Source organism: Rhinatrema bivittatum, chromosome 1 (genome assembly GCF_901001135.1).
Source record: "Rhinatrema bivittatum chromosome 1, aRhiBiv1.1, whole genome shotgun sequence".
Lineage (NCBI taxonomy): Eukaryota > Metazoa > Chordata > Amphibia > Gymnophiona > Rhinatrematidae > Rhinatrema > Rhinatrema bivittatum.
Genome location: NC_042615.1, coordinates 158,666,231 through 158,682,888, shown reverse-complemented (window position 1 = coordinate 158,682,888; position 16,658 = coordinate 158,666,231). Strand labels below are relative to the sequence as shown.

Genomic DNA, 16,658 nt, shown 5'->3' with positions numbered 1-16,658 from the left:
TTACATGGAGCGTCTATTGCTAGCTGCTTCTTGCTGAAAGCATATTGACTACCATTGAGCGTGTATTCTTGACCGCATACTGCTAAGCGCATATGGCATATCATTGAGCGCATATTGCTGCCGCATATTATGGTTGTGTGCCTGTTGTGTTAAGCGCATATTGCTGCCGCATATTGTTAAGCGCCTGCTGTGTTAAGCGCATATTGCTGCCGCATATTGTTAAGCGCCTGCTGTGTTAAGCGCATATTCCTGCTGCATATTATTATTGTGCGCCTGTGGTATTAAGCGCATATTGCTGCCGCATATTATTCAATGGAACAGAATGCCTCAACATCTTCAGCGGGGGCGCCTCCGGCCTCAGGCATTAAAGCCCTTGGCCTCTGCTCTGCATGCCAGCTCCGAGCCACGCACAGTGAAGAGCCTGACTCCCTATGTGCCCAATGTGAGGAGGCCGTGGGACCCTCGGGCCAGGACCAGTCTCAGCCACGTTTTGCTGATAGCTCCCCAGGGGCTACCCCGGATTTGGCGGTCAGTCTCGACCAATCAGGAATCCCGGGGGATCTTGTACCCTGGCGATTAGAGGCTGCTTCAATTTCCTGGGTGGATCTCTTTAAGGGGATTCATGCCTTTGTGCAGATGCAAACAGCGTCCCGTCCAGGCCCAGTTGTTCCTGTTGTTCCTGCTGTTTTCTGCAGTCCCTGTGGTGCCTGCGGCTGCTGCCTGCGGTGGGCGGCTCCAGCGGATCCTGTGCCTGGACTTTCGCGACTTTATCGCGAGTGGGACCTCCCGCTGCTGGACAGTCCAGAATCTGTCAGACCAGAGGGTTTCACCGGATGAGTCTGAACTCTCCCGGACGAGGGGGACTTTCCCCCAGGGATTGAGCCATATAGAACCATGAGGCGGTTCTTCCCTAAGGAGGATCTCTCGGACCTGGTGTCTCAGTGCCTGGCGGAGTTGGATATTACAGGGCCCAGCGCTACGGTGCCCTCTGCGCAGAACTCCCTGCTGGAAGGTCTTCGTCCTACAGCCCGCCATTTTCCATTCTTACAAGCGGCACAGCAATTGATAGATTTAGAATGGGCTGCGCTGGCGGCCGCATTCAAAGGGGGTCGGGCCCTGACGGGCATGTACCCACTGGCGCCGGCTATCCAGGAGCTGCTGGCGTGCCCTCAGGTGGACGCCTTGATTAGCGCTGTGGTCAAGCGCACTACCATTCCAGTGGAAGGGGGGGGCGGCCCTCAAGGAGCCTCATGACCGGCGACTGGACACCATTCTGAAACAGACTTTTGAGGTGGCAGCTTTGTCTTTGCGGATCGCGACCTGCTGCACAGTGGTGACGCATGCTTGTTTGTCACAGGTCAGGAATAACGCTCCAGCAGCAGACATGGAGTCCGCTCTCTCGTTCCTCACGGATGCTGCATCAGACCTGGTCCGAACAACAGCTAAGGGGATCTCCTCTTCCGTAGCTGCCAGGAGGCAGCTCTGGATCCGGAAATGGTCAGCTGATGCGCCTTCAAAGACACGCCTCACCAGGTTGCCCTTTAAGGGCTCTTTCTTGTTTGGCAGCGACCTTGATAAACTGGCCAGCACATGGGGCGCTTCTCCAGTACCTCGACTGCCGGAAGACCGGGTCAGAAGGAATCAGCGTGCCTTTCCTAGGACATCCAGGGGTAGAAGCTCTCAGCGCTTCATTCCCTACAGGAGTCGCTACCAGGCACCTCGTCCTCAGGCCAGGAACCAGTCCTTTCGGACCAAGCAGTGCAAGAGGGGAGTGGGCCCGGCCGCGCCTCACAATGAGAGTCCGCCGATCCATCTGGGGGACGGAGCCATAGGGGGCAGGTTAACCCTCTTCTACCCCAGATGGGTCGAGATTACGTCGGACCAGTGGATCCTCGCCATCATCCGAGAGGGGTATTATCTGGATTTTCATCATCTCCCTCCAGACAAGTTTGTGGAATCTTCCTGTCCCACACACAAGAAGGCAGCATTGGAAGCTACCCTGGTGAGGCTCCTGTCCTTGAAAGCCATCATCCCAGTACCTGCCTGGAAGTGAATTCTGGACACTATTCCATTTATTTCATGGTACCCAAGAAAGGGGGCACCTTTCGGCCCGTACTGGACCTCAAGTCGGTCAATCGATACTTAAGGGTCCCGAGGTTTCGCATGGAAACTCTGCGTTCCGTCAAGACCACAGTACAGCCAGGAGAGTTCCTCACGGCATTGGACCTGTCAGAAGCCAACCTGCATATCCCGATCCATCCGGATCATCAGCGCTACCTACATTTCAAGGTTCTAGGACGCCACTTCCAGTTTCTGGCTCTGCCCTTCGGGTTGGCCACGTCACCGCAGACCTTCACCAAGGTGGTCGTAGTGGTAGCAGTGGCACTCAGGCGGGAAGGAATTTTGGTCCATCCCTACCTAGACGACTGGCTGATCAGGGCGAAATCTCGAGAGGAGAGCATTCGTACAACCGACAGAGTGATCGCCCTTCTGGAAAGTTTGGGCTGGGTAATCAACCTCAGCAAGAGCTGCCTGCAGCCCTCCCAGTCACTGGAATACCTGGGAGTACAGTTCAACACCCGGGCAGACACAGTCAGTCTCACTGCCAAGAGAAAGTTGAAACTTCAGCAGCGTATCCAGTATTTGATGGGAGCCAGTCGGCCCATAGCTTGGAATTATCTGCAGGCTCTGGGTCTCATGGCATCCACCCTGGAAGTGGTACCTTGGGCGAGGGCCCATATGAGACCTCTACAACACTCCCTGCTCTCTCGCTGGAGCCCCCGTCTACGGAACTATTCCACGCACCTTCATCTTCCACCGAGAGTGCGGACCCAGTTGCGGTGGTGGTTGCAGTCCAACCACATGAGCAGGCGGTCGAAGATGTCATCACCCACGTGGACTTTGCTCACCACAGATGCCAGCCTGAGCGGCTGGGGAGCACACTGCGAAGAACTCACCGCACAAGGGCGGTGGAACAGAGAAGAGTCAGCGTGGAACATCAACCGTCTAGAGGCCCGGGCAGTCCGATTGGCATGCCTTCGATTTGCTCACAGACTGAAGAACAGAGCAGTCAGAGTGATGTCCGACAACGCCACCACGGTGGCATACATCAACCGTCAGGGCGGAACCAGAAGCCGTCAAGTATCTCTGGAGATCGCCCCACTGATGGCTTGGGCAGAGGCGAATCTGCAGGACATCTCCGCCGTCCACATTGCCGGGAAGGACTATACCACGGCGGACTTCCTCAGCAGAGAAAGCTTAAATCCGGGAGAGTGGCAGCTGTCACCCACAGCCTTCCAGATGATTGTGGATCACTGGGGGATTCCGGACATGGATCTGCTGGCGGACAAGTCCAACGCTCAAGTACCCAGATACTTCAGCCGCAAGCGCGACCCGTTCTCATACGGAATCGATGCCCTGGTTCAGCCATGGCCTCCAGGGACTCTGCTATACGCATTTCCTCCGTGGCCTCTGCTGGGCGCCATCATCCACAGGATTCAGAGACACCGGGGCCTAGTTCTTCTAGTGGCACCAGACTGGCCAAGAAGACCCTGGTACGCGGACATGAGAAGACTACTGGCAGAGGAGCCTCTTCCCCTGCCTCCTCTCCGGGACCTTCTACATCAAGGTCCCATCCTTCACGAGGATCCAGCTCAATTCTCTCTTACTGTCTGGCCATTGAGAGGGCTAGACTGAAGAAAAGAGGTTACTCGGAGCCCGTGATTGATACACTCCTCCGAGCTCGCAAGTTTTCCACATCCCTCACCTACGTTCGGATCTGGAGAGTATTTGATGCATGGTGCGACACTCAGGGCACCAATCCACATACGACTACAATCCCTATTGTGTTGGATTTCCTGCAAGATGGACTTCAGAAGGGTCTCTCCCTCAGCTCCATCAAGGTTCAGGTGGCTGCGCTGTCTTGCTATGGTCCCAGGAGGGATGGCAAGACCATTGCCAAGCACCCAGATGTTTCTCGCTTCCTGCAAGGAGTCAAGCATATTCGTCCGCCACTGAAGTGGCCTGTGCCCTTATGGAACCTCAACCTTGTTTTGGATTTCCTCGCGGGATCCACCTTCAGACCCCTTCGGGGCCTGTCTCTCCATTCTCTAACATTGAAGATGGTGTTCTTGCTGGCTGTCTGTTCAGCACGCCGTGTCTCAGAGCTACAAGCACTGTCCTGCCATGATCCCTTTCTCAGAATCACTCCTGAGGCTAGCCATCTTCGCACGGTTCCCTCCTTTCTACCTAAAGTGGTTTCACGGTTTCATCTTAACCAAACCATATCCTTGCCTACCACGGCGGGTTTGAAGAAATCTGAAGAAGGGCGTCTACTCCGCCATCTCGACATCGGCAGATTGCTGCCCAGGTATCTGGAAGTGACACAAGAAGTCCGAAAGACGGACCATCTGTTCGTCCTGCACAGCGGGAAGAAGCAAGGTGAAGCGGCCTTGCGGCCCACCATCGCCCGCTGGATTAAAGAAGTTATCAGAGCAGCTTACGTGGAGGCTGGGAAGTCTCCGCCTCTACAAGTCAAGGCTCATTCTACCAGAGCACAAGCGGCATCCTGGGCGGAATCCAGGATGCTGTCGTCTGCAGAAATATGTAAAGCGGCAACATGGTCCTCCCTCCATACCTTCTCCAGGTTCTACCATCTGGATGTCCAGGCCAGGGAGGACACAGCATTTGCGAGGGCGGTTCTACATGGGCCTCAGGCAGCCTCCCGCCCAGGCTGGGAGTAAAGCTTTTGTACATCCCATTTGTTCTGAGTCCATCTGGCTACACGACAGGAAATGTTGAGATTACTTACCTGATAATCTCCTTTTCCTTAGTGTAGACAGATGGACTCAGCATCCCGCCCGGCTGCCTGTGTACATGGGTTTCACCGATTCAAGGTACGCCATGTCATCTGTTCCCATAACAGCGTACACTCTACCAGGTGTCAACGCCTTCTGGTTGTGAATGCTGGCGGTCTCCAGCTACTATCAATCGGTCAGGGGAATCCTATTTCACTATTTCACTGAGCATCAGTACACACATCCATAACAGCTTTTGCAAGGAAGATTACTAAGTTGCTACGCTTCCTGTGGGGGTATATATACCCGTGCTGACGTCAGATCCGTCTCCAACTGCTAGCACGAGCATACTATACCCATTTGTTCTGAGTCCATCTGTCTACACTAACGAAAAGGAGATTATCAGGTAAGTAATCTAAACATTGTTGTGCTGTCGCAAGTATTTGCTCTGATAGTAAAGTCATGTAAGCAATAGCACGTGGGCAATTATTAGTTCTGGGACCTAGCGATCTATGGGCACGGTTGATTTTAAGGGTGCTCGTTCCATCCGGTCAAGCTCTGGAGCAGAAGGAGGCAATGTAAGTTGTCTTAAAAAAATGTTTATTGTCACCAATAAACGCCTCTGATCCTTACGTTGTGTTGGCACGACCTGTTTTCAAGGTCTTCCAGTTTATCCAGTGAAGCCGTGAGGAAAAAAAACAAAGAAATGGATGCCACAAAATAGTCCTTTTCAATGTTTAATCAAGGAGACGTAAAAAATCTTATAAACATGCCCGACTCTGGCCGAGTTTCGCCACCAATGGTGGCTGCCTCAGAGGCTACAAACAAACATATATAAATATTTAATAAATCATAAATCATGTTAAAAGCATAAAAACTAAAAACATAAATAATCATAAACATAAATGAATGATTAAAAAGGATTTTTAAATGATTAAAAAACATATAAACTGTATTAGAATAAAAATAGACAATGCAATATAAACTTAAAAAAAGAGAGATAAACTGCTTAAGAAGTACTAAAATTAACTTGAACATCAAAAAAATTGCAATAAAAATGGAAAGTACCTTATTAGTCACAGAGCAGTATTCAGGTGATAGTCCAAATAAGATCAAATGTGTACCTATGTCTATTTAAAAACAAGTAGATCATGGTCAGCTATATGTAAAAAATAATACAATTGAGTGGATCAGCTATATATAAAACATACAAAAATAATAATTTTGAGTGGATCAAAACACCTCCACTTATATATGTTGCATGAAATATCCCCTTTCTTTTAAATTGCATTTATTATTAGGAAAACATTTTGATAATCATTATTCAAAAGAATGTGTGTCAATTAGTTGTTCCAAAATTGTTCTACTGTTGTTAACATTTGGTTTGAATGTACAAAGATGTGTAATTTAATTAATTAATGCTACTATTGTGACAAATAAAACGAGTGTTACCTATGACATTATACAATAAATTAATGCTAGTGTTGGGAAAAATGCTTTTATCCAATCATTAAACTCCCAAACCTATACCATCTCTCAAAAACACCCCATGTGCGCAAGTGATGAATAAAACAAAAAAATAAATTCTAAAGTGACCCCAATAGTGCCAGTGATGTCATTTATTCACTCATAATACTGTGAAAAGTAACAACAAAAATCAAATTAATGTATATAGGAAACAAAAATTATTAAAAATTATGAAAGCAATTTTTTGTGTGTTACTTTTGAATCTCCGTTTTCAAAAAGTGCCCAATATGGATCTTGAATACATTTAAATGACAATGTCAGTCTAGCCACGCTAAGTAAGAGATGGCTGTATAATAGTTCTATTCAAAATTTTTAATTTAAATTATTTCTCAAAATTTATCTGGAAATGTATTACATGATTCAAGTCAGTAGCAATTACAGCAGTAAGTAACTGGTACGGTTCGCCTCTTCTCATTAAAAATAAGAGAGTGGAGGCGCCTAACTGGGCTTCCTTTAGCTCTAATATTTGCGCCAATCTTTATATTAATTAACATCGGAGCAAAATTAAAAAATATCAACCGTACCTAACGTGGTTTAAATATCAAAAAATATAATGTACCATAGAATTCTTCTTATAACATGGGCATACTTTCAATAAAGAAGCACTAATAAATGGCGTGAACCTCATGTAGTGGATACCTTTAAATGTAAGTGGAACAACTCACCAATCGCGCGTATGTCGCCGCGATTCGTCTCCTCTCAGTAACAAGCAAGGAGCAAAGACGCCGAACAGATCACCCTTTAAAGCTAACTTGGCGCCAAAAATGAAATTAATTAGCATAGGGGCGGGGTTTTGTGATTGACACGAGCCCTGGGTGGGGTTATTTTATAAAAAACTGTGCGCCCAGTTAGGCGTCTCCACTCTCTTATTTTTAATGAGAAGAAGCGAACCGTACCAGTTACTTACTGCTGTAATTGCTACTGACTTGAATCATGAAATACATTTCCAGACAAATTTTGAGAAATAATTTAAATTAAAAATTTTGAATAGAACAGAATACAGCCATCTCTTACTTAGCGTGGCTAGACTGACATTGTCATTTAAATGTATTCAAGATCCATATTGGGCACTTTTTGAAAACGGAGATTCAAAAGTAATACACAAAAATTTGCTTTCATAATTTTTAATAATAATTTTTGTTTCCTATATACATTAATTTGATTTTTGTTGTTACTTTTCACAGTATTATGAGTGAATAAATGATATCACTGGCACTATTGGGGTCACTTCAGAATTTATTTTTTTGTTTAATTCATCACTTGCGCACATGGGGTGTTTCTGAGAGATGGTATAGGTTTGGGAGTTTAATGATTGGATAAAAGCATTTTTCCCAACACTAGCATTAATTTATTGTATAATGTCATAGGTAACACTCGTTTTATTTGTCACAATAGTAGCATTAATTAATTAAATTACACATCTTTGTACATTCAAACCAAATGTTAACAGTAGAACAATTTTGGAACAACTAATTGACACATATTCTTTTGAATAATGATTATCAAAACGTTTTCCTAATAATAAATGCAATTTAAAAGAAAGGGGATATTTCATGCAACATATATAAGTGGAGGTGTTTTGATCCACTCAAAATTATTATTTTTGTATGTTTTATATATAGCTGATCCACTCAATTGTATTATTTTTTACATATAGCTGACCATGATCTACTTGTTTTTAAATAGACATAGGTACACATTTGATCTTATTTGGACTATCACCTGAACACTGCTCTGTGACTAATAAGGTACTTTCCATTTTTATTGCAATTTTTTTGATGTTCAAGTTAATTTTAGTACTTCTTAAGCAGTTTATCTCTCTTTTTTTAAGTTTATATTCCATTGTCTATTTTTATTCTGATACAGTTTATATGTTTTTTAATCATTTAAAAATCCTTTTTAATCATTCATTTATATGTTTATGATTATTTGTTTTTAATTTTTATGCTTTTAACATGATTTATGATTTATTAAATATTTATATATATTTGTTTGTAGCCCCTGAGGCAGCCACCATTGGTGGCGAAACTCGGCCAGAGTCGGGCATGTTTATAAGATTTTTTACGTCTCCTTGATTAAACATTGAAAAGGACTATTTTGTGGCATCCATTTCTTTGTTTTTTTTCCTCCAGTTTATCCGCCAGCTTTTCCTGCTCCGCCTGCAGCAAACCTGGTTGGTCCGACATTTTTCTAAGTGCGTCTTCGTGGCCTTGCAACCGAATGTCCAGGTCAACAACTTGGGATCCTATCGCGGTGACCTCTTCCTTAATCTTGCATATGGAAGCCAACAGGTCTAGCTTAAGTTGTTTCATATCAGCTCTCATATCCATAAACCAGGTGCGTAGCTCATCTCTCGAGGAGATATCCAATAGCACTGTTGAGCTTTCTGTTTTGACTGCATGGTTGCCTGCTTCCATTGCGGCCTGCTTTCCACAGGCCTGCATTAGATCGGAGCTTAAGGTTATTAGCTTTCCACTTAGAAGCCATCTGCTGTTTCCAAGGATATTCGGAAGGAAAATATTGCTCAATAAAATGCAGATGGTTGAGATACACAGCAGCTAAAAGCAGATTGGGATGAGAGTTCACAGATCAGGCATCCATTCAGTGCGGCAATGTCATTCCCCCCCCCCCCCCCCCATTCTTGGTAGTTTTTAAGAGCAGGTTAGACAAATAGTTTTCTTGGATGACTTAGGTACAGTGAATCCTGCCTGGAAGCAAGAAGATGTACTAGATGATCTCTTGTCTCTTCGAGCCCTAATTTCTTCTGATCTCTTATACAGTTAGAAAATATGGAGCATAAAACAAAACATCACCTAAGTGAATAGGTTGAAGTGACTGATAATTCTAATGGGGTGCAGGAAAGCAAGAATTAAGTGTACAGTGTTGAGATGTTATAAGCAGTATGATAGCTGTTTGGAGAGAATTTTTCTTAGTTACAGTTTTCCATAGATTTTCATGGATTTTTTTTTTTTTTTGGAAGCTTTTTGTGGATTTCAGATACTGGCAAGAGATCCCCAGGAACTGACAGATTCTGACCCACTGTGACTTAGAGGAGAGGGATCCCTTGGCACTCTGTCCCCAGCCAGTGGGTCTGTGACCAGCTTGGCTGGCTGTTAGGGTCTGGACCCCTGCCCCCTTAGAGGAGCTTCCTCTTCCAAGAAGACTGGGATCACCGCTGGGTTGTCTCGTGCAGACTCCGATGCCCCCCGTGCAACAGAGAGGCAATTGGCATCAACACCGATGCCAGTGTTGGTAAAGTGCCAGCAAATGCCTAAAAGGAATCGAGGGTGTGGAGATTGGTGGTTCAAATGACGGAATATCGGGAGGGGAGTGGCCCCTCCAATCCCTCACCTCCCCCAGGCAGAAGGAAATCTTGACTAGAGGACCTCTCTTTTGCAGGTTTGAGGTTGATGGTGGAGACAATATCCTTTACTTTATAAACTAAGGAAGACTCCAGGCACGAAATGCTGGATAACCGTCATTATGTGGAGCCTTCTAAGGAGATTGCGGAAGTCCCAATGCACAAAATCCTTCAGGAGTTACTGTTGAGGATGTGGGAGAACCTCCTCTTGGTAGGCTCCCATGCATAAGAAGGTGGTAGTGATTTATCTCATCCAAAAGTCCCCTGGGTTCGACGAGCATTGGGTTCTGCATCAATCTGTGGTGGTTGAATCTGCTTTCAAGTGGTCCAAGTGCTTTAGGACCCACTCCTCAGTGCCCCAGTGAGGGAACCCAGAGCCATGGACACCCTAGGGAGGAAAGTTTTTCAGGGCATTATGCTTATTTCCCACATAGCCTTCTAGCTCTTCATGAACCAGTATATGCGGGGCTTTCTGAAGCAGGAGTAGGAGGTGACCAAGCAGCTTTTTCAGAAGCAGCAAGACTCTGGTTGACCTATAATGTTTTCAAGGCAAAATCGAAAGTCTCTGCCGTTGGGTAGAGACATGCAGATTCATGTGTCTGCTCGTGCCTCTGATCTCCATCCAAAAGTGTAGGAGTGACTTGCTGATGTGCTGTGTACGGGAGAGAATTTTTTCAGTGATTGAGTCAGTGATGAAATGGCACAGATACGTGATCACAGTGTGACACTCCAGCAGCAATCCACACCTACTCCAGACCAGACCTTACCTTACCACCTCCTCCAGGAGGTACCCGATCAAGGCAGAGAAGCATTTCTTCCGCCCAAGAAGACACTATCCTTGTCCCCTCTTCCCCGCTCTGCATTTCCCTTGCAACTGCCCAACCAACATCTGGGACGATGTTTTATTCAGCGATTATGCAGCTGAAAGCTTTAAAAAGTCAGGTTAAGGCTATGCTAGTAGATGGATTGAATGATCAGGGGTGAGGAGCTTCCTGCTTAAGCATCCATCATGGCTGGTCATGAAATAGCACCCCCTAAACCAGTGATGGCCAACTTTTGCGCTCAGTGTGTCAAAATTCATAAAAAAAACCGAGCATAACTCGGGTGGTGTGTCACTTCTAGAAAAATCCACAATTTTGTGATATTTGTAGCTCTAATATTAATAACAAAAAGTTATAATTTTAGTATATGTTCTGTATTTATTAATAAAGCAAAAACAAATAATTCTTTACCTTACCTGCTTAGTGACTTTTTTGTTGCTGAATTTCATTGGCTAAATCTTCAATTAAAACACTCTCTCCCCCTCCCCCCCCCCCCAAACTCTTACTCCCCTGGATTTTCTCATACACACTCATGCTCACACACACACAGGCTCCCGTTCATTTTCACACCACTCCCGCTCCATCCTCCAGGCAGGCACCAATTCATTTTCACGCAGGCACCCATGCATTCACACACATACACCCCCATGCAGAGTCCCATTCATTCACATGCACACACTAAAGGCAGACCCCCCCTCTCTTTTGCCAGCAACCTCAGAACCTCTCTCATTCCTCTGCTGCCACTGTCATTGCTGCCGCATGGCTATTGGGGAGGTGCCGATTGCTGCTACTGACACTGAAGCCCATTCTGCTGCCGCCTCTGTGCAGGCCCCGTGGGCTTCCATTTTCTCCATGCTGATCTCGTACATTGTGAGATCCGCATAGAGAAAGTGCTATTCTTGCACATTCCCAAAGATTACATGTGCCAATCATTAAAAAGTAATTTATTTTGTTTTTTACCTTTGCTGTCTGATCTTCATTTTCTAATCGGTTGGTCACAGGCTTTTTTTTCCCACCTTCCCTTTCTTATTTTTTCCCACCTTCCCTTTCTTATTTTTTTTGCCAATTCCTTTTATATTGTCATTTTTTCTGTTTCTTTTCTCTCCATCTTCTTCCCTCAAACACACAGGTTCTCATTCTCACATGCATTTCTCTCTCTCTCACACACACAGGCTCTCACTGTCATATGCTCTCTTTCATACAATCATTCATACACACAGTCTCTCACTGGCACATGCTGTCTGACTCTCACACACACAGGCTCTCTCTCACTCCCACATGCTGTCTTGCTCAAGCACATGCAGTCTCTGCAAACATTCAGGTCCTCACTCTCACACACAATCTCTCAACTCATCTCATGCACACACACACATACACACTATAGACCCTCAGCCTCTCTCACCTCTGGGCCTCCTCTTCGTGGGTCGTCGCAGGATGGGCTCTGCGGCAGCCCTGCTACCAGGCCTCTTCCTCTTCTCGGGCCGCTGCGACTTGGGATTCGCGGCTGCCCGTAAACGCAAGCGCTGCTCCTCTTCTGCACGTGCCGATGCTTCACCTCCTTCCAGCCCACGTGGCTCCGGCAACGTTTTCTTCCAGGGCCCCACAGGCAGGAAGGAGAGGAGGAGCATCAGCGCGTTTAAACGGGATCTTTTTCTTCGGGCCGTGGCCCTGCCTATCTGCCTGTCTCTGCACCCGGGGTCATGGGGGGGGGGGGGGTGGAGGGGTCCGGAGGGTGGGGGGATACTAAAAAACTAGTTTTAAAGGGTCTGCGCAGCCGATAAAAAAAAAAAAAAAAAAAAGGCTCGGCACAGCCGATTAAAAAAAAATTCCCCATAGTCCACGAAACGCTGTGCGTGTCAGCAAAAAGTCTCGGTGTGTCATAGGTTAGCCATCACTGCCCTAAACTAAAGTTTTTCATGATATGGTGGTCTTGTGTATGCACTTAAGTTTCTGCTTAAAGTGGTGTTGGAATTCCATCTTAACCAGTCAGTTGTCCTTCCAACATTCTTCCCCAGGCATCATTCTCACCAAGATGAACAAGCCCTGTACAGTTTGGACTGCAAGAGAGCCTTGGCCTTCTAATTGGAGCAGACAGAAGCTCATAGAAAGTTCACCCAGCTTTTTGTTTCCTTTGATCAGATGAAGCTGGGGATTGCCATTGCCAAACATTCTTTCCAGTTGGGCAGCAGATTGCATCTTCTGTTATTGCCCGGGAGGGCTTGAATCTTGTGGGCCATGTCAAGGTTCAATCTGTTCGAGCCATAGCACTGTCGTGGCTCACTTCCGATCAGTCCCCATGGAGGAGCTCTGTAAGGCTGTAACATGGAGTTCTCTCCAGTTACTCACATTGCACTACTGTTTAGACAGAGATGGGCCCACATGACAGCGGGTTTTGGCCTATCTGTCGTCTGGAACTTGTTTGAAGTGTAAAACCCAACTCTGTTCCTGCCTAGGGCCTGTTTTTGTTCCAGGCTGCCCCCTTAAAATATATACATATAAAAAGGCCTATTACCAACAAAAAAATTGTTCTGGTTGTGCCCATTGGCAATGTTCTTGTTGTCCCCTTTTTTTGTTGAGGGCTTCTTGTATCTAGGGATTCACCCATGTATGAGGACTGCCATCCTGCTTATCCTCGGAGGTGTTCTCTGAAGACAGCAGGATATTAGTCCTCGTGAGACCTGCCCACCTCTCCATGGAGTTGGGTCTTCAGTTTGTGTATTCTTTTGCTAGGTTATCAGACAGAAGAGACTTTGCATGGACACATGTTACAGTGCATGCTGTGGACATGCTCAGTAAAGCTCAGTCAAAGTTCTAGAAACTTTGACATTAATTTTCCGTGCTGGGCTCCATCGGATGATATCACCCATGTGTGAGGACTGACATCCTGCTGCCCTCTGAGAATACCTGTTACAGGTAAGCAACTCTTGTTTACTATCTTATATACCATGTCCTAAAGAAAAATGCATTAGTAGAAGTTTTAAAATCTTCCTAGTTGTATATGTGACTTCAGGGAGAAAGACAGGCAGCAGTGTAGCCTGATGATCAGTTTTCCAAGTTAAAAAAAAACAACCAAAACTGCAGTAAAGTAACTTTAAAAATGTAAGAACATTACTGAAAACACCAAAACAAATTGAGTTTCTTTTCTTGTGGGTGCAGATATCCAAGGTTCCAGGTTATGAGAAATCAGGGGGAGCCAGCTGGCAGCTGCATATGTCTGACTCAAACCACATGCTGGCGTATAGTGGGAAGAACACTTCAGTGTCTGGCACCTCTCTGAGCTTTTTTCTTTTATAACTGAGCGTGCTAATGAAATCCTGGGGCATGGAATCTATGGCATAAAAGAGCTCTGACAATTTGGGAGTTATTCAGGAGAATACAGGAAAGCATGCTAAAATGTGTGCTGCTGATTTCATGGTTCCAGGGTCACCTTCATGGTCAGAAGCTGAAGGAAGCGAATGCACGAGCAGCTGAACAGATCTTCGAAAGGTTGAATGAGCCCTTGCTGCCAGAGAATGTCTTAGATCTCCACGGACTGCATGTAGAAGAGGCCTTGAAGCACCTGCGCCATGTGCTGAAGGAAAAGACGGAAGGTAGGAACTAGTCTCCCCAAGGAGCTAAACAAGAAACTGAAATACATATCTATATCTCCAGTAGGGGATAATGTAGCTGGTTGTAAGTTGAGAAACTTTAATCCTCTAGATTTTGAAGGCCTGTCTGACGCATTTCCTTAGTTTCTGCTTCTTAATGTTTTTCTCAATGTTTTCCCTATTGCTTTCTTTATTTTATTGTTCTTCTGATCCCTCTCCTTTCCCCTATTTAGTACATGTGCATACCTCAGTTTCCACTTCTTTGCTGTACATTTCTCACCTCTTCCACTTCCAGCTTTAAATTCTTAAAAGTGAATTTTCAAAACTTTACATGCATAAAAATTAGCATATAGGCATGTAAGTAGCCTATGCTCACAAATATGCTATTTTATAAACCTAAAACGTAAACACTTAAAGGTTCATGAGTTTTGGCCCGGACCACACCGGGCCGAAACCACGCCCCCGGGCCCACCGTGTCCCGCCCCCAAAACGCATCCCGCCCCCAAAATGCTGCGTCGATCGGCCCCGCCCCCGACACGCCCCCGACAAAAAACCCCGGGACTTACGCGAGTCCCGGGGCTCTGCGCGCACCGGCAGGCCTATGGAAAAGCCCTGCTCGCGTAAATCCGGGCGGATTTACGCGAGCAGGGCTTTTAAAATCCGCCCCCATGATACCAGCTTAGGAATAAATAAGGGAGCATCTGCCCAGCTGCATATATGTAAGAAATTAGAATAACTCGGTTGTTTTAGCAATAAACTGGATCTAGTTGGAATACTGGAATAACCATTTTACTTCTTCTAACGTATATGCACTAGATGGCAGTATTAACTAGATAATTCTGAGATGATCATAGGGATTTCCAATCAATATCAGATTAGTGGAGTGAGATCACCAGATATGGGTGTAGCCAACATGCTAGCTTATTAACATGTATGGAAATTTAGAATAATGCGCAGATAATATGCAAATTTATGATCCATCTCCTTCATAATATGTAAAATAGAAAAGATTCCCGCTTTTTATTCTCGATCTTGCTGTGCTTTTGTGATAAGCAAATATGATAGGAGTTCTTAAGTGACAAGTTCCTGATACTAATATATACACTAATATATATATATATATTTTTTTTTTTGCTTTTTCCTGTTAAAGATGAACAACTCATACTCTGTGTTTTATTTTTTTTGTTCCAACAGGTTTTTCATGTTTTGATGTTCTTTGTTACATGTAATGCTTTTTCAAGCAAGTTTAAATGTTCAATGTAAACCGATTTGATTTGCATATAATGCAAGAAGACCGGTATATAAAAACCAAAAATAAATAAATAAATAAATAAATGTACATTTGTGTAAAAAAAAAAAAAAAAAAAAAAAGTCCAAAGGCATTTTGGGGTGGGGCCAACATTTATGCCTGTAAGTTGACATTTTATAAAAGACTAGCCGTTAAGCCCGTAACAACAGGCTACATTTAAAAAATAATTTTCGGTCTATTTCCTTCCCACTTCCTCCCCCTACCTCACTCTCTCCTCCCCCCCTCCCTCTCACCTCCCCCCTCTATTCTCCTATCCTCCTCTCACCTCACTCTCTCCTCCCTCCCTCCCCCCACCTCACTCTCTCCTCCTTCCACCTCACTCTCTCCTCCCTCCCTCTCACCTCCCCCCTCTATTCTCCCTCTCCTCCCTCCCTCTCACCTCCCCCCTCTATTCTCCCTCTCCTCCCTCCCCTCCCCTCACTCTCTCCTCCCTCCCACCCTCCCCCCTCTATTCTCCCTCTCCTTCCTCCCCTCACTCTCTCCTCCCTCCCACCTCCCACCTCTATTCTCCCTCTCCTCCCTCCCCTCCCTCTCTCCTCCCACCTCCCCCCTCTATTCTCCCTCCCACCTCCCCCTCTATTCTCCCTCCCCCTCCCCTCAGCTCACTCTCTCCTCCCTCCTCTCAGCTCACTCTCTCCTCTCTCCTCCCTCCCCTTTCAGCTCATCCACAACCGGCAGACAGGGGGGTGTCCCTCCCTCGCGCGCGCGTCGCCGCCACTACTGCTCCTCCCTCCCTCCCGCGCGCGCTGCCGCTCCTGCTTGTCGTCGTCACCGCTCCTGCTCCTCCCGCTCATCGCCGCCGTTGCTCCTGCTGCTGCCGCCGCTCCTGCTCCTAAGAAGCAGGCGCCATTTTTTGGGGGGGGGGGGCACGCTCTGCTCTGGCCGACGTGCTCGCATGCGCGGTAGAGCTGCTCTCTACTGCGCATTTGCGGCACGTCGGTCAGGGCTCCCTTATCTAGTAGATTTTATGCGTGTAGATTTGGCAGCTTAGTCACATATATTTAAACCTCTTTATCTGACGCATGTGATAAATATCTTTAATATGAAATACTGACTGGGTGGGCAGTCTGGGTGAACTGGAGGGAGATCAGGCTGAAGTGCCAGGAGGGTCTTGATGACCTTCAGATGGACTGGACAAACTGGTGGACTAATTGGTATTCCTTAGCGTTCAGGCAGGTGAATCCCCGTAAGTGGGTTATACATCTCTGCCAACAGATGGAAACAGAGCAAAAGCTGATGTCACGGCTATATAGTCGC

At 46.1% G+C, this 16,658-nt stretch overlaps 1 protein-coding gene across 3 annotated transcripts in view; it reads left to right on the top strand.

The window, feature by feature from the left end:
- Window positions 1–16,658, top strand: part of N4BP2 (NEDD4 binding protein 2) — a 501,549-nt gene that overhangs the window by 438,418 nt on the left and 46,473 nt on the right. For all 3 annotated transcript variants that reach the window (XR_003854530.1, XM_029589135.1, XM_029589126.1), the window contains exon 15: window positions 13,927–14,095. Coding sequence is in view for 2 of the 3 variants with exons in the window: in XM_029589135.1 (XP_029444995.1) it covers window positions 13,927–14,095 (169 nt within the window). In the remaining variant the exon portion in view is untranslated. The remainder of the gene's footprint in view (window positions 1–13,926; window positions 14,096–16,658) is intronic.